The sequence below is a fragment of the Pavona decussata genome, unplaced genomic scaffold, assembly GCF_977016875.1.
Source record: "Pavona decussata unplaced genomic scaffold, jaPavDecu1.1 SCAFFOLD_941, whole genome shotgun sequence".
Taxonomy (NCBI): Eukaryota; Metazoa; Cnidaria; class Anthozoa; order Scleractinia; family Agariciidae; genus Pavona; species Pavona decussata.
In genome coordinates, this window is record NW_028145951.1 from 52,720 (window position 1) to 71,208 (window position 18,489).

Here is an 18,489-nt window from a genome sequence, read left to right on the forward strand (position 1 = left end):
ATTTCATTTTTTGATTTCTAAGCGAAAGAATCTAAGTTAGGAAGTCTTTTCAGAAGTTAATTTGGGGAGATTAATACAAAAAAAGAGTTCATGTAAGGTGTATTGATTGGTTTTGGATAACAACGCTTAAAGGGAATATTTGTTTACAAATAGGATTTTATGTCTTCAATCCGATCTGTTGTTTGTCTTTTTATTCAATACTGAAGTTTCTTTAGGAATTTTGTTGTATTGTGTGACATAATGTCACGATACCAGGGTCACGGGCTGGGGCCCTGACAATCTATATTGTACCACCCTCTAGCGTTCATGACCTTTGCACCAAGACACGCACCACGTTCGTCAGTGGATTACTTCTGAACGAATTCAGCCGCCTTTTATTTTTAAGGTAAGCTCTTTCTTATTTGCATACGCTTAATTACGGCCGTATTTTAAGGTTCAGTGGCTAAGTTCACGCGTTTGCAATTGTTTTTCTGGTACGACTTGAGAGTCGCTTTCACCGCCCGCATTCCTGCTTAGTCGCGACTCATACGCCTTCTGTAATTTCTTTTATTCTGCAGTAACGCCTTTGTTTCATGGCTTCTGCAGCGGCCACAGTTCTTATTTTAGGGCATTCCTTTGTTAAGAGGCTAAAGAGCGATATAGAGACTGGATTTGACTCGCGTGTTGACGGGAATTTTAATCTGCATGGCAGTGCTTTTGTCCACATGTTCGGCGTGGGAGGTCGAACTGTTTCGAAGGTTCAAGCCCACGACCTTAACGTTATTTCACGTCTTGCTCCGGACGTGGTGATCCTAGAGATCGGTACCAATGATCTTTCACAGTCAGGGCCTGAAGTAGTAGCATCGGAAATTGAAGTCCTTGTTTCTTTACTGCGCGAAAAATATTCTGTTCGCGTCATAGGCGTTTGCCAAGTCATTCCTCGTGGTCAGTCGTACGCGGGCTTTCAGTCCTTCAATATAAAAGTGCCAGTTCTACATCAGTGTCTTAGTGCATTATTAGAGCACATCGATAATGTTTTCTGTTGGTATCATAAGGGTTTTTCTAATTTATCACAAACCCGACTTACTCATGATGGTGTGCATTTAGACCCACTGGGTCAATACTTTTTGTACCGTAGCTATCGCGGCGCCATTTTAAAGGCGTTAAACATGCTTTAGGTGTCATCATTGTCACCCAGATCACCGTTTTATTCTGGTTTATGTTACGTTTGTTAAGGCTAATTTTCTGCTCTATGTATTAATTTTCATATTAATGTATATTTTTGTTTTGTTCATTTGTGGGCTCTTAATTGGCATTGCCACTTTGGCGACATTTTGTCAGCCCGGCTTGTCCTGCCCAATTTTTCTTTTGTTGCATTACATTTTATTTTTATTTTTAAAAATAAAAATAAAATCTGAGAGGGCTTTGTTCCCTTATTGGCTGTTCATATTCTTATGACAGCTCTGAATTTGAGGCTTTGTTCCTCATTTATTTTGCTCACTCTCTTGTTATGTCAGCTGTGCTGGTCATATGTTTATGCCAGCTGTAATTCGAGGCTTTGCTCCTCGTGTCAATTGCTGTTCGTAAAATTTTTTACGTCAGCTTTAATTTGAGGTTTAGTTCCTCTTTTTATTCCAAGGTCGTTGCGGCCTTGTTTTTTTGTAATGGGCATTGCTCCCTTATTTGCTGGCCATATGTTAACGCCAGCTTTAATTCGAGGCTTCATTCCTCGATTTTTATTTTTTGCTGGCATGTGAGCATTATTTTGAGGCTTTGTTCCTCTATTTTTATTATGGGGCTTTGCTCCTCTGATATTGAAATTATGATTTACTATCTTGTGTAATGGTCTTAATTGTTATGTAAGTTCATTGAGACTCCATGTCTGTGTATTTCCTATACCAGTACCAGCCTGTAAGTTTGTTTTTGGACCACAGAGTCTGCCGCTTTTCTCTATCCTAGAATGCCTCCACGTCGCCAGAAACGTCCATCAGTTCATCCGCCCGTGCAACCTCCTCCTAAACGGACACGGCGCGTCACTAAAACTACTGGCAAGGACAAAGTTCAGCGTGTGCCTGCCGCCACTGCAGAATCACCCACCACAGGTCTTCATCCTTCTGCAGCATCTTCCATCCCTCCTGGTCTTCTGGAACAGATTGTGTCCAAAGTAACCACAGAAGTTACCAAACAGTTAACACCCCTCCTTATTCCTGCTGGCCAGTCTGCTCCTCCAAGTTCTCAGCTTCAAGAGGAAGTTCCAGCCTGTACTCCTACTGATGTGACTATTGCAAGTGGGGATTCCCAATCATCGCGTAGTGTTGCTGCTGTAGTTAGTGATTCAGTAAATGCAGTTAATGCAACCCTCTCAGGTGAGGTTCTGCCTGCCACCACATCAACTCCTTTACCATCAGGCCCTTTGTTTAACTCTGCCAGCCTCCCAATTGATTCGAGGGTTTCTCCTAAACTTAAGGGAAAGATTTGGCTGCAAGAGTACATCGATTTTGGCTCATTACTGGTTAATCCAGTACTAGACAATAAATTCCAGCTAAGTTTGCAAACAACTACAGAGGGCAGAACCCCGTCTCTGTGTTTTGAACCGGCGGTCAGGCCTAAGAAGATTCAGAACATCGAAACTTGGATGCATGCCTTCCATATTTTTGCGGGCATTTATGTCCAGAAATATCCAAATGAGGCCTCAGTTCTCATGAAATATGCAGATGTTATCCAGGACTTGGCAGCCAGGGGGCACAACTGAAAATATTACGATGAGCATTTTCGCTTTCTGAGACAGACCCAGCCCACTTCCCTCCCCTGGGGTAATGTTCACTGGGAGCTCTGGTTACGATCACAGCAGACCCCATATCAGAGAACTCCTCAGAGTTCAGGGAAAACCAACCGGTTTGTAGCAATCCCTAAGGGTTTTTGCTATAAATACCATAAAGGCAATGAGTGTGCTGGCTGTAACTTTAAGCACACCTGTTTCAAGTGTGACGGCCAACATCGAGCCTCTCAGTGTAATTTTCGTGGCCCACGCAAATCCCCCATCACCCGCACCCAGGCTGCCAAGCCCTCCTCTTCCAACCCCAATAAGAGTTCATAATTTATGTCTTCTTCTTTCTGGTTACATTCATTCAACTGTTGAATTCTTGCGTTCTGGATTTACTGACGGTTTTCCCTTACATTATGAAGGTGATCATGTTTGTTTTGAGACCACCAATTTGAAGTCAGCTCTTGAACATCCTGAGATAGTAGATGCAAAACTAAAGAAAGAACTGGATGCCCATAGGCTAGCTGGCCCATTCCACTCTCCCCCATTTCCAATTTTCCATGTGTCCCCCATAGGTGTGGTCCCTAAGAAGTTGCCTGGTGAATTTAGACTTATTCATCATTTATCCTATCCAAAAGGTACATCAATTAATGATGGGATTTCTTCTGTGAATACAAGTGTCCATTATGCTACCATACGAGATGCCATTCACTTTATTAAACTTGCTGGCCCAGGTTGTTTTTTAGCCAAAACAGATGTTAAAAATGAATTTAGAATAATTCCAATTCACCCCCGTGACTACCATCTTCTCGGTATAAAATGGAATGGAAGTTATTATTATGATCGCTGCATGCCAATGGGTTGTGCCAGTTCATGCAAAACTTTCGAAATTTTCAGTACCTCGGTTGAATGGATTGCCCAAAAGAAGTTTGGCATTCAAAAGATTCTTCATTTACTTGATGATTTCCTGATTGTTGCCCCATCTGATTCACTTTGCCAAAAACAGTTGGATATTTTCTTAAGTTTATGTCAGTATTTAGGGATTCCCATAGCACCGGGTAAAACTTGTGGCCCCTCAACCGTCCTTTCATTTGCTGGTATTGAACTTGATACCGTTCAGTCTGAAGCTCGTTTGCCTCAAGATAAGCTTAACAAATGTACTGAGCTCATCTCCAATTTCCTCCATCGCAAGAAGGTATCTTTGCAAGAATTACAGTCATTAATAGGCCTTTTGAATTTTGCATGCTCTGTTGTTCTACCCGGTCGGGCCTTCCTACGAAGGCTTATCGACCTTACTATTGGCATTAAAGCAGCTCATTACCGCATCAGACTTTCAGGCGAAGCAAAGGAAGATATGAGGGTTTGGTTGTCCTTCTTGTCATCATTCAATGGCAGATCCTTCTTCCTTGATGATATTTGGCATAGCTCAGATAAGCTTAATTTATTCACTGATGCAGCCGGTTCGCTTGGTTTTGGGGCCATTTTTCAAAACCACTGGTGCTATGGGAAATGGCCTGTGGATTGGCTACATAAGAATATTGCTTTTCTTGAATTTTATCCAATTGTTTTGAGTCTCCACTTATGGGGTCATCTGATACGTAATCGCTGCATTTTATTTTTTACGGATAATGAAGCCCTAGTTTACATCATTAACAAACAATCCTGTCGTGACAAATCTTTAATGTCCTTTGTCCGAAAGCTGGTTTCAGTCTGCTTGAAGTACAACATTGTTTTTAAGGCTAAGCATGTCCCTGGGGTCCACAACAAGTTAGCAGATTCTTTATCTCGATTGCAGATTCCCATCTTCAAGCAGCTGGCCCCTGCTTACATGAACCCCTGTCCATCGGAGATTCCTCACCATCTGCAGCCCCAGCATTGGCAGCTATAGTTTCTAAGCTTATGCATGCAAGCCTTCAGCCAGCCTCAATACCTACTTATAAGAGGGCATGGGCACTTTTCAACCAATTTCTCTACGATGTATTTCAGTCCGCAATGTTTTCACTCCCAATCCCACCACCTACATTAGCACTTTTCATAGCCTATTTGTTCGATAAGCATTATGCCCCTTCCTCCGTGAACAACTTCGTTTCTGCTCTGGGGTACTCGCATAAGCTCGCGGGTTTTTCTGACCCAGGAAAAGTTTTCTACATTGTGCAAACATTGAAAGGATATCGAAAGATTGGCCACCGCTTGGACTGCAGATTACCAATTACTCTTAATATACTGCATAGAATATTAGATTCTGCTTCTCATATCACTGGGTCACAGTATCGGATAACCTTATTTCGAGCAATGTGTTCTCTCTCATTTTTTGCATTTTTAAGAGTGGGTGAAATTACTGCAACACGGGCTTCTGCCGCCCCTTTGCAAATTCATCAACTCACTAAGCTTCTTAACCCTGCTAGAGAAGTGGTGGGCATAAAGCTTACATTTCATGATTTCAAGCATAACTATAATCAACGCCCATTTTCCTTAGTAGTCAATCGTCAGGATAACCACTGCCCAGTTCAGTTAATACTTGATTATCTTGCATTACGAGGCAATGCTGCAGGTGCTATTTTTCTCACCATTCAAGGGAACCCAGTACCCAGGGTTTTGTTCGCAGACCTACTCTGTCAAACTATTAAATATTGTGGGCTTGACCCCTCCTGTTACAAGGGACATAGTTTTCGCATAGGAGCTGCATCATATGCTGCAGATCGTGGTTTTTCCGATGCTCAGATCCGTATTCAAGGGCGTTGGAAATCCAATGCATTTCTTAAGTATATCCGAGTATCTACTGTATCTACTTGATTTGTTTAGATGTCGTTGGAGGCTGACTTGCAAGGGCAGCAGTCTTATTCACCACCACAGCATTACTTATAGTTTTGGTTAATTAATTTTTATTCATGTAATTTGGTTACATGTATGCAGGAATTTGAGCGGAATTGTCTTGCAAGGGCAGCAGTTGCGTTCAACTTACAGCCGCATTTTATCTATTTCAGTACAACCATAGTTTAATAGTAGGTTTAGGCTTAGGGCCATGTACCAAGGGCATTAGCCCACCCCCCCCCCCCCCCCCTTCCTTTTTCATTTCACCATTTTTGTATTCCTAAAGCATTTGACTTGCTTGAGTGAGGCTGTCTTGCAAGGGCAGCAGTCTCACTTATCTCGTTAATTGTTGGCTCGTAAATCCTTAACTCTTGTTTGATTACTTGACGTAGGGACTGTCTCGCAAGGGCAGCAGTCTCATGCATCTCTACATTAGGTCAGTATTGTTGATATTATTTTATATTAAGTATATGCTTTGTTACAAATTTTACTGGGTTGAATGGGGCTGACTTGCAAGGGCAGCAGTCTCCTTCCTCTCGGCAATTTTATGCTCACTTTATCTGTTCAACTGATATTGAGAATTGCGGCTGTCTTTCAAGTGCAACAGTCTTGCTTATCTCATTTTAGTATATTGGCACCTTGTCGCTGTTTTCATTATATTTCCATGGCCATGTTTTTAGGACCATATTTAATCTCCCACCTTTAACATACCTTTTGTAAGTTATTCAATTTAATCATGTTGCAATTTGGTCATCAATGCGTATTTTGTACATAGGGTGCTGCATTTCCCTTGGGTGGGGCGGCATCATGTCAATTGTCATGATGCTTTGGCGTTTTGGTTGCCCTCACCTTTACTGGGCAAAATCATTAATAGTTAATTCAGGACAGTAGTAGTCCTTTCGCTGATGTTGTAATGAGGTGGCTATGGGCCTTTGTTCATAGCCATACATTAGTTCAATTTATATAAAAAATAAAAGGGGCTATGAGACTTTTGCTCATAGCCATTTTCACCAAATCATGGTTTGTTTTGTTATCCTTTGCCCAGCAAACTGAGCCCGGGACATGCAGCACACAGCAATAATATTTATGTTAGTAGGGGTGAAGACATAAAGGGAATATTTGTTTACAAATAGGATTTTATGTCTTCAATCCGATCTGTTGTTTGTCTTTTTATTCAGTACTGAAGTTTCTTTAGGAATTTTGTTGTATTGTGTGACATAATGTCACGATACCAGGGTCACGGGCTGGGGCCCTAACAATCTATATTGTACCACCCTCTAGCGTTCATGACCTTTGCACCAAGACACGCACCACGTTCGTCAGTGGATTACTTCTGAACGAATTCGGCCGCCTTTCATTTTTCCCACCCGCCCTGTGGCCCTGTCCTCTTTTCCTAGTCCTGTGTTTTGGTTGCCCTCACCTTTACTGGGCAAAATCATTAATAGTTAATTCAGGACAATAGTAGTCCTTTCGCTGATGTTGTAATGAGGTGGCTATGGGCCTTTGTTCATAGCCATACATTAGTTCAATTTATATAAAAAATAAAAGGGGCTATGAGACTTTTGCTCATAGCCATTTTCACCAAATCATGGTTTGTTTTGTTATCCTTTGCCCAGCAAACTGAGCCCGGGACATGCAGCACACAGCAATAATATTTATGTTAGTAGGGGTGAAGACATAAAGTGTAATATTGTCTTGTCATTGTTCTACTCAATGTTTCTATATTTTCCCGAAAACTCAGAAAAAATGAAAACATATTTGTCGTGTGTGTTTCTCGCCTCAATTTACTAAACAACTTTCCCGTCTAATTACTAAAAAAAGATAAAAATAGAAAACAAAAGAAGTGAGGAGGAGGAGGAGGCAAGGTAAGCAAAAATAAAACTTCACTCTTTGCTTTTCTTTTATAGAAAATATCCATTCGTGTTAATAGGTGTTTCGTTAAGGTGAACATAGTTTTATTAACAACAAAATAAACTTATTTATGCGAAATGAACCTCCAAGAACGACATTTGCATATGCATTAACATTCAACAGCATCAACAGACAAACGTCCATTTCTTCAGAAAATGCATGTTTATTTAAGGGAAAAGACAATTCATTAACGCAAATATACTGCAAATTGCACCATTGGACAGTCATTTTTCTGGAAAAAAGAATAATTAACGGATAAGCACTAACAATCTATTCCATCTTTACACAACCATTTCGATGAAGATAACATTCTTTAGTGAAAAAAGACAAGTATTAGTGTCATAATAACATTCAACTCTTTGAAAGGAAAATTGAAATTCGTTGTACGAATTATCCTTCACTTTGCTTTCCGCTATTTAAACACCGTGGTAAATACGTCTACATAAACTGAACGATACCACTGTTCACATTAAGCTGCCGTGATGGAACCAATATTCTCTTAAAGATCAACAATTAAAGCAGGCATTAGCCGTCCTGAGGTACATGAACAGGTGACTATAACAAAGATATAAAGGCAAACTCGGCGATTTAGAAATACAACTGAGAGTTACATCCATTCATTCAAAATCGCCAGTATTTAAATCCTTGAAGAAAGGCTAGTAGAAGATAAACAGTCGATTTAAATGTTCTTACATCATAGCCAGTCTTATGTTAACGTCTTATTAATGCAGACAGTTTCGATGACTGCCAGCCATCTTTATCAAAACTTGAGAAACATGAAAAGTGTCAACAGCCTTAAATAGGCTTTCGAAGGTGTTAATCATTGCGATAAATGCGCAAAGTCACTCTGTAGACGCCCCCTCTCCCCTGGTTTGGGGATGGAAATCGCTGGTGTCCATATGGGAGAAAGCTGATAGGCTCCCTCGTTCCTGAAGCGACAGTAGCGACAGCATTGTCACGGAGAAGCGACTGCATTGTCATGGAGGAAGAAGACCGTAAACAAGAGGGAGTACAGATAAGAACAGCCCTCCATACATGTGGTTACCCGGATTGGGTGATAAAGAAGGTCAAAGAGCAAATGAACATCAAGAAAGCTATTAGAAAAGATAAAGCATAAGAAAAATCAAGAGCAGTGGCGATTGTCCCATATGTCCATTCATTCACGGAGAAAATGCAACGCATATTCACTAACCACAGAGTAGCCACAGTGATTAAACTTCAAACCACCCCCAGACAGGTTTCAATTCATCCGAAGGACAAAGTTGAAAAGCACAAAAAGGCTGGAGTGGTGTACAAAATTCCATGCAGCCAATGCGAAAAGGTAAATATCGGTGAAATACGGAGACAACAACACAGACAGGAAGTAAAAAAGATCTCTAACAGAAATTTCACAAGAACCACCAGCAGAGCTTCTACCAATAAACACCATAAATCAGCCATAACAGACCACGTATGTCAGAACAATCATATTATGAATTGGGAAACAAGTGATATAGTTGAGCGGGATAGCGACAAGTTTAAACCAATTTCAATCTTTTCCCACGAGATCATGCAATGCAATGATAAATGATCATGTACTCGTGTCCTTTTTGCGCTGGCTTTCTCACATGTTCTCAGTCGTTCTTTTAAGAAGCTTCTTGGGCACATGAGTTCATTCACAGTCAGGAACCGAACTTCTCGTCTTCTCATAACATACGGTGATTGTGGTCAATCCAGGATCATTTCGAGCGAGCAAGAAATAAAAGAAAACGATAGCCGAACGCTCTGTTCTTGAATACCAGGTTAAGGAAAATCAAGACAACGCAAGTCATGACTCGACGAGCACGATTTTAAATGAGGAGGAAGAAACAAAGGACTACATACAAGATGTCACGAAATTTAAGCTTGTTTATTTTGAAAAAGAAGGAAGAAAATCAGCTTAGTCAATAAACCGGCCGTAAATAAATGCTATTCTTGATAACACAGAGGTTGTGGTTCAAAGCAGCGTGCTATGCCTCAAAGACAAAATATTTACCTGATTGTCGAACAATAACATACAGATAGCGGAAATCTTTATCTCATTTGTATGAATTAAAACCTGACAAATTAAAAGCAGATTTAAATTCAAGTTCCTCTTGCTTAATGCATAACATAAAGTACAAATATCGCTTATTGTTGAGGTTATGCCTACTCAATAGTAAAGTAAAAGCACTCTAAAGTATTTGTGACCCCTGTTTAGTTTCTACTCAGTCATAAGAGTACAGAATACTCTTCATAAAAACCACTCAAAATCAAAAATACATTCTACTCTTCCGTTTGAGTTTAACATTTTACTCAATTTCTGAGTAAGGTTGCTCAGTAAACAGAGTAAAATAAATACTTTACTCAAAGAGCGAGTTGGTTTGACTCATTTCAAAAATGGCTTTTTTTAGTGTGCATTATCTTAGTTTACACGGAAACGGAGGCGAGGACGCATTTTTTAATAATCTTCTATTTATGCATCTCGTAAGTATTTCTTTGTTGAAAGTGGCTGTGATTTTTTTTTTCTCTCTCATCGCCTTTGGTTCTTTTCAAAGGTCAAGCTAGTCGTTAATCGATTTCCGGCAAATTTGTGAGATTCTGGGACTAGGACTCCCGGTATGAATATGGGGCGTTTTTCAGAAACGTCATCAAAACTGGAATTGGTTCAAAAAGTATGTATAAACAACTTCCTTTTACAGATATGCATTTTATTAAGCCATAACTCAAACACTATTTGCCATTAGTAAAATAGTACGATATTCTGTCCTGGGTGTCGTCATTCATGAAATGTACCTAAACTATGGGGAATCGCTCTGGCTTGGGACAAGCCCAAACCAGACGAAGAGTCTTGAGGATGCACTCCAAAAAACCGGGACTCCTCGTTGGGTGGGAGGGAGGGTCGCTAAATCTGATCCAAATGGCGCTCTAGAGTAGAGTGCAAGGGATGGACCCAACGTGCTCCTTTATATTTATGATTTATATATCCCCAGGGCATATTATTGATATCTGCGAATCACTTTGCATAGTATAATATTCCGCCCTGGGAAGTGTAATTCATGAAATGTAAATAATGTATGGGGAATCAATCTGGCTTTCCCCAAGCCCCACGCTGACTTTGCGACAGTCAGACCAAGCACGCACTCAGTGCAAAAATCCTGCTGTTATCTTCAATCCTTATCCGAAACACGACAAATCAGGGATCCTACGTGCGTCCAAAACAACTTAATAGTCTAGATACTAAAGACAGAGATAGCCCGGTTGTGATACTAGAATACCAGAGAGAACCCCTCCAGATTATTAAGACGCATGTAGACTCGACAATATCACAATCTAAAACTGCTAGTTTGGCTGCACCTTCTGCTGGATCTACCATCTGTCTTAGCTTAATATTATGTAGAGCTGTCCTGCTGTCATGTAGAGCTGTTATTATTATGTAGAGCTGTCATGATCCATAAATTCATGCAAGGAGACCCCAGAAAGAACTAACGAAATCGCCGCATCGCTTCGAAAACCGTAAAGGGTATAACGATCGCTGGGTAATTCACCTCGTGCAGATAGATTAATATATCCTGGGCTGCTTGTGGCTCTAGAGCCTTAAAAGAAATTTCCTCCTCTTTCATTACAGAAAGAAAAAGATACCCTGGTTGTAATTCTATTCTGAGGAGCTCACCCCTCCTTAAAGCAAAAAAAATTAGCATCGCCCGATCTTAAAGATTTAGTCCAAATATGGTTGATCAAAAAACCTGAATTGTCTGGAAAATGTAGGATATCAACGGCATTTGAACCTTACAAATCGGCAGTCCGATCTGCTGCGAAAAAACAGGGACTTGAATACGGCTTGATCCCTGGCAAGAATATAAATCTTAGATATGGCTTGCTATTTGCACACTCTTGAGTTTGCGCATGGATGAAATCTCATATCATAACTAAGTCACCAACAGGAAAAGGCTCTGCCTGGTGCGGAACCACCTTGCCTTCAACTGTTTTTCCCTAACATTTGCTAGATACTGTTTTACTGAGCGATCTGCAGACGGGTTACCAAACCCCATGAGGGGCTGCCATTCAGTACCCCCTCCATTTTCTGCAAACATTGATCTCGATTTGCCTTGACAGTGTCTGAAAAGGAAAGGCGGTAAAACGGCCTATATGATGAGTGTTAATATGTTAAATGAAATTAAAACTGCGAAACCCTGAAGGCCCATAGAGGACAAGGACAGGTCACTGGTATGTATCCACGCGTGGGGGCAAGAATAACACCTGCAGCATCCCATCCACCCAGAAGAAACCTGTTTTCAGAGCGAGCTTAGGCCACCAATAGGAATAGTGACTTAGCTGGGAACGACTATAGTAAACGGTATGCGGAAGGAATAGAGGTATCCCAAAACAGGGTCAGCAAGTCCAAAATGGGGAAAAGGTAGGCGTTCGACATGTCCTAAAACTCGGGCAAATTTTGTGAGCACATGTTGACGCCCGCTAATTGTGGGCTAGGGTGGGGCGAGAAAAGGAGCAGGGGGGTGCCGTTCCTTGCCAATATTACGTTAGAGTCTAAAGCCATCAAATCAAGTAAATGCCCCTCTCGACCACCAAAAACCTTTTCAATTCTTTCCGAGGCTTCATTAGTTGAGGGATAATCTAGGCTGGATAATCTTCGTGAGGGTCCATCTGCAACGTTTTCGCTTGGCAACACATGCATTAAACTGAGTTGGACGTTGCTGATCGAGAGGACAAAAAACAAGTCCTTAGTTGCACGAGTCAGTTCCGGAGATCTCCTGCTTCCTTGACCTTCCCATCTATCAATGAGCACTTTGCTGTCAACAAATGCATCAACTCGGCAGTCTCAGATTTCAGATGTAAAAACCTTCAAAGCGTTCATTAAGGCTAGCGTTTCCTGGGTTGAGATGTTGAGAGGCCTCTCCTGGTCATTCCAGTAATTACGGCAAGATTGACTGCCACCTGGGAGGTGAAGGACACACCCCCAGTCAAAACCAGGAGCATCAGCAGATAAAGAGAGACGAACATGTTTCTTGTCCCTCCATGGAAAAAAAATCTTCCCAAGGTGCTATGAACTGCCAGTAAGACAGTTCGTCCCTTAATGCTGGAGTGAGAGACACTCGACCGTTGTCATTTGCGGATGCAATGGCATGGCTCATTTCTTGGATAAATAGCTAAGCTGCTGGAACAGCTAGAGAAAGAGAAATACACTTCCTCTGAAATCTCTGCAGGGGTTTTACATTAGTGTACTTCTTACATCCCGAGAGGTTTTCCCTCAATACCGCTAAATCCTTTATCTACCGACCAGGAACAATGAATGCTTGCTTTACAGAATCCACCGTCAACCCTATATAGTCCACACTGTTGGTCGGATAGAGTACAGATTTAGTAATGCCGATAGTGTATTCAAGATTTACTAGGAGCAACAAAACACAATAGATAGCGGCAATAGCTGCATTAAATCTGCACTCCTGGCTCCTGTTTTCTGGCAAGATCGACCAAGGACCTTGATTTGTCACAAGTTCCCCATTTAGCCGGTCATCAATGTATAAAGAGCACGGTATACCACAGGCGCGAAGATAGCCAGATGCTACCAGGCCGATGGTATGTAGTACAACCAAACCAGAATCCATTCCACTGGAAGCCAATATAAGTCTGGGAAGACGGTGATAGGGAAACGTGATCATAGCCAGATTTTTCATTGCATTTGGTCATATATGATTCTTTATAAACAGGGGAACATCAGCAAGTCTGTCAAGTGAGAAAGGCGCGTCTCTCATCCATAAATTTAAAAACCTAGCATCTAGAACCTCGATCTGCTACCAATTGTACGGGCCAATTTTCACAACGAAATGACACATCCCGCTCGACGAAAGTTCCTTTTACCTCAGCTGCTGATTTTAGTGGACTCTGTTCTTGCCTACTTTTATACCTAATTTAAGTCATTCAAAAGTCTCTTAAGATGTCTAATATTCTGTCCGTATCACGCAATTTGTACGCGGGCTTGTACAAACACTTAACAGACACGTCACCATAACCAAACGGGCATTTCTCTGCCCATATGCAAGAAAATTTACAAACAAAATTAAAAACCGACATAAGTCTGGTAAGATGGTAATAGGGAAACGTGACCATAACCAGATTTGTCATCGCATTTGGTTATATATGATCCTTTATAAACAAGGGAACATCAGCAAGTCTATCAAGTGAGAAAGGCGCGTCTCTCATCCATAAATTTAAAAACTTAGCATCTAGAAAGAGCCAAGGTTTGGTTGGCTCGACGGTCAATGGGAGAACCAGATAAGGCGGAGAGGCGTGACTGGCTTTTCCCCATACCCTGAGCGCACCGGTCGTTAAAGGTTTCACAATCTCCTTAGACACAAAACCTGAAAATGCTTTGCAACAGGCGTGGTTAGCAAATTGTTTGGAAGGCGGAAAATCCGAGAAATAGTGTTGACCCTTAGAAGAGCCTTTGAAGTGTTTAGTGAATTTTGAAATATCAATCTTGTTTCGAATCCAGTCCCCGATTGTGACCTTCTAGGGTGGTCTGCCAATGTCCTATCCCAAGCTTCAGGATTCCTGTGCAGCCCACCCGCAACAAACTGGTTTGGATCTCTAAGACGAATATTTTTCAGATGTGGTATCTCTTCGGAATAAATGACATTTTCACAACTGCTAGTAAGTTGTTCTTCCTCCTGAATTGGAATCCCATTTATGTCAACCCAGTTTTCACAGGTTTTAGTATTTGAAGCTTATTGTACTTGACAAGACAATAAACTTAATTTAAAACAGAACCTTGCCATTCTGACTGCCCCGTTCACACGTAACACCTCCTAAATTGACAGGTTGCTTGGAAATGGCCATAGCCACCACAGCTTCAATAGGGACGCCCGCTATCCCTCCGGTTTGGCCTCGAATTTCGCATTACGTTTCCAGCCTCAGACATAAGCTCCATAACCTGCTCATCATCCTTGTGTTCCAGATATTGTTTGAAGTAATCTTCTGTGATAGCAGATTTTGGGGCACTGCTTAAGATACAGAGCCATAGAAACCTGCTTTTTCGGGGTTCCTCTCCTAAGAGATCAGCTTTAACGACAATAAGCCATCTAGAACCTTAACAGCATTCGCACATTTTGTAATGATGTTTCAACCGTGGTCAGTTGTGCTTCTTCCAGATTTCCCAGTGGTAGGGCAAAGGGAGATTGCATTGTTAATGGACATAGTTCCCGAAAAAGTTGCACGCATTATAACCTATTATTATTATTATTATTTTAATAATTATTATTATTATTATTATTATTATTATTATTATTATTATTATTATTATTATCTTAATTATTATTATTATTATTATTATTATTATTATTATTATTATTCATTTTCATATTGACCAATAGCTCTGTTACAAGCATTAGAATCACACAATTTCTTTTTTTAGCCACTAAGGACCAACAGCTCCGAGCATCATTGCCAGACAAATATATTTCCACAGGCCCATTTTTTTTTTATCAGAGAAGGTGAAAAGGTTCCAAGACTCAGTCATCACACAGGTCTAGACGCCACACATGTCTATTTCCCACACAGCTCTCTTTTCATTTTTTTTTTCAATGAAGGTGAAATTATTCCATAACTCACATGCCGCACAGAAGTAATCACCACACAGGACTATTCTCACAGAGGTCTCTTTTTTTTTTTCACAGGTGCATTTTTTTCTCTTTTTTGTTACCACACAGGTCTATTGTTTTAATTCGAAGATACCAAGGTCAAAATATTTCATGCCTCATCCGCTACGCAGAACTATCTTCCACACAGGTTATTACAAGTGGATAAAAATAACCTATAACAGAACGAAATAAATAGTTGACGTTAAAGACAAAAAAGGGAGAACGGAAATATGAAATTACAATAAAACTGAGTTATCTTCACCAAAGACAATATAACGCTAACGCGCTACAAAGATGAGAAGAAACCCAAGCACAACAAATACTATAACTGGCATGCGAGGCGAGGCAAAACTAACTGTGACGTCCAAATAAAATTACTACCGCTAAGAAACTACGACGAACACGTGTACGAAAACCCAACTAAAAGCAGGCTAAAGATTAAAATTCGGAGTAGTTACCTTGGGCGCTGCGTTCTTGGCCACGTTGTTGGCCGCAGCGGGAAGCGGGTTTTCTACTTGAGCTACTGGACCTGCAAAGACAGGCTCCTGAACTGGTAGCACTGGAGCTGGAGCAATATTAATAACGTCTTTGTTTGGCGCAGGAGGAGCAGGCATTTGAGCAGCCATGAAGCGAGTAAACGGGTTTTGGAGTGCCAGCTAAACAGCTAGATCTAATCCAAACGGCCGCCTAGAGTAGAGTGCAAGGGATGGACCCAACGTGGTCTTTTATATTCATAATTTACATATTCCCAGAGTATATTATTCATATATACAAATTATTTTGCATAATGGTAATATTTTTATACACCGCAAACTTCAGATAGTCTCATGACGGTTTTAAGTTCTCTCTGTCGGTGAGATCGGCGTTGAGCGTATTCAACGCAAACACGTACTGATGCGTGGGGCGTGTGAATGTAAAAGAAATGAACATGGACCTTCATCTTTTCCATACTCAATATGGTAGACGTGTTGGCCGTGGACCTCCTCCTCTCCAGCTAAATTGAGAAACTGAAAATCTTTCAATATTGTGGACAAGAATGCAGCCTTTGATTTGATTTGATTTGATTTATTTATTTATTTATTTATTATCATTATATACATATATTTTTTTTTCTTGGGGGGGGGGGGGGAGATATTTTATCACGTTAACGGAACTCGATATTGTCATTGCTTGTTTTGCTGAAAGCTCAAAACTTTCTGCTCGTAGTGGTCTTTGTAACATATGGGTTATTATGCTCATTAGCAGAAGCTTGTTTTTCTTTGGGCAAAAAGAGCAAAACAGCCGTTGATTCTCCTCTGGCGAGTGTTCTAAACTAAACTAAACTAAACTAAACTAAACAATGAAAGGTAATTAGGGTTGAATTCGTGTTTGCGTTTATCACAGCCGTCAATCATAATTACGACAACTACCCGCTGACTGCAAAAATACAGAAACCAAGAAAATGGATCGAGATCCGCCAATCACAGCGCACGACCATGAACTTTTAGCAGTGTTGAGTCCAAAGTTATTGTTTTCTAAGAGGTCCGCTGCAGTGATTGACGCGGTCAAACAGTAACGATATTTTGAATCTGGAACGCCAGAGTGCTCATGATATTGAAATTTAAGAAGCAGAAAACATTAAAATTATTAACTATTTTATTTTTTTATGTGGAGTGGTAGTTTTTTATTTACACAGGATTGCTACGTGATCTTAAACCCTTAGTGATCGTTAAGGGCTTCTTCATACACGCCCAGACGTTAATGTGGGAACCCCGAAAAATGAATTAAAATGACTGGGACACCAAACTTGTCATCGTCTCTGTAGAATACCTATTCCGAATGCTTCAATCGCCTCAGAAATTAAACTTGAGGAGTCATGAACTTTTTTTTTTTTTCATAAAATTTTCAAAATTTCAAGATTTTTTAGAATTATTTTTAAACACAATCGAAAATGCATTACTATTCAACTGTCATCAATATCGTGTAGCTGTCACCAGTCTAGAAACACTATGATAATTCACGATGAAGTGGGGTCTGCGAAGGAAACTTTTGTTTCATAATCTATTTATTAACGAATTTCGTAAGTGTTTCTGTGTTGAAAGTATCCGTTGTTTTCCTTTCTCACTCACCGCCTTTGGTGTATTCAAAACTAACGCTAATTTTAACAAATGTTTGAGAAAACGTTTTCCAAAGCAACATCTCCAATTTACAAAAGTGTTTCCAAGGATTTCCGACAAATTCTTTGAGGCACTGTTATGAGGATGGGTCGTTGTTGTTGTTGTTGTTGTTGTTTTTTTTTTTGTTTTTTTTTTTTGTTGTTGTTTTCAAAAATATCACATCAAAACTGGAATGCTTGAAAAGTAACAAAAACAACTTTCTTTTAGAAATCTGCATTTATTAAGATATAACTGAGCACTATTTTGTATTACTAAAATAGAGCTAGTTGGCCTCAAACAACTAGTGAAGCATGGGGAACATCAAGAAGACCGGACATGGTCATTCGTTTTTTTTTTTTGCATAGTCAGTATGACATACGCGTAAGTCGTTGACCTCCTCCTGCTCTCCAGATAACTTAGAACGAATTATACAACCAGTGATACATTCAGAACATCAGGAAGACTGAACATGGACCAACCTTCGTTGTTAGCATACTCAATATGGCAGCCTGGTTTTTGTCTAAGGCTTCGTTTATGGCATACTTAATGTGGTAGACGTGTTAGCCGTTGACCTCCTCTTCTCCAGATAGATAAATTACAAACTGCTAATCTTTTTAACATTACGTGTAGGAATGCAGCAGATCAGAAGCAGTGAGGTCGGGACAACGATTTTATATGCATTCGGCAGGCAAAGCTAGGCTTGGCTAGACGGACAATTAATTTGTTCGACCACAACTAGAAAGACTATGATAATTCACGATGAAGTGGGGTCTGCGAAAGAAACTTTTGTTTCATAATCTATTTATTAACGAATTTCGTAAGTGTTCCTGTGTTGAAAGTATCCGTTGTTTTCCTTTCTCACTCACCGCCTTTGGTGTATTCAAAACTAACGCTAATTTCAACAAATGTTTGAGAAAACGTTTCCCAAAGCAACATCTCCAATTTACAAAAGTGTTTCCAAGGATTTCCGACAAATTCTTTGAGGCACTGTTATGAGGATGGGTCGTTGTTGTTTTTTTTTTTTTTTTTTTTTGTTGCTTTCAAAAATATCACATCAAAACTGGAATGCTTGAAAAGTAACAAAAACAACTTTCTTTTAGAAATCTGTATTCTCAAGATATAACTGAGCACTTTTTTTATTACTAAAATAGAGCTAGTTGGCCTCAAACAACTAGTGAAGCATGGGGAACATCAAGAAGACCGGACATGGTCAGTCGTTTTTTGCATAGTCAGT

General features: G+C 40.3%; 2 protein-coding genes across 3 annotated transcripts; both read left to right on the top strand.

The window, feature by feature from the left end:
* The first annotated feature begins 206 nt into the window (after window positions 1-206).
* LOC146448404 (uncharacterized) lies at window positions 207-4,748 on the top strand. 2 transcript variants are annotated; one of them, XM_085102606.1, is made up of 2 exons: window positions 207-385; window positions 1,939-4,748. In XM_085102606.1, the coding sequence occupies exon 2, from the start codon at window positions 2,922-2,924 to the stop codon at window positions 4,629-4,631; it is 1,710 nt and encodes a 569-aa protein (XP_084958732.1). In that variant the 5' UTR covers window positions 207-385; window positions 1,939-2,921; the 3' UTR covers window positions 4,632-4,748. The 2 variants fall into 2 exon arrangements, with proteins under 2 accessions (XP_084958732.1, XP_084958733.1); XM_085102607.1 differs by having other exon boundaries at window positions 1,939-2,912.
* LOC146448405 (uncharacterized) lies at window positions 4,721-6,569 on the top strand. Its single transcript, XM_085102609.1, has one exon. The coding sequence runs from the start codon at window positions 4,736-4,738 to the stop codon at window positions 5,534-5,536; it is 801 nt and encodes a 266-aa protein (XP_084958735.1). The 5' UTR covers window positions 4,721-4,735; the 3' UTR covers window positions 5,537-6,569.
* The last annotated feature ends 11,920 nt before the right edge of the window (window positions 6,570-18,489 follow it).

Bases quoted from the DNA above. Each gene is read 5' to 3' on its own strand.
- LOC146448404 (XM_085102606.1), top strand. From the start codon at position 2,922: ATGAGTGTGCTGGCTGTAACTTTAAGCACACCTGTTTCAAGTGTGACG.
- LOC146448405 (XM_085102609.1), top strand. From the start codon at position 4,736: ATGTTTTCACTCCCAATCCCACCACCTACATTAGCACTTTTCATAGCC.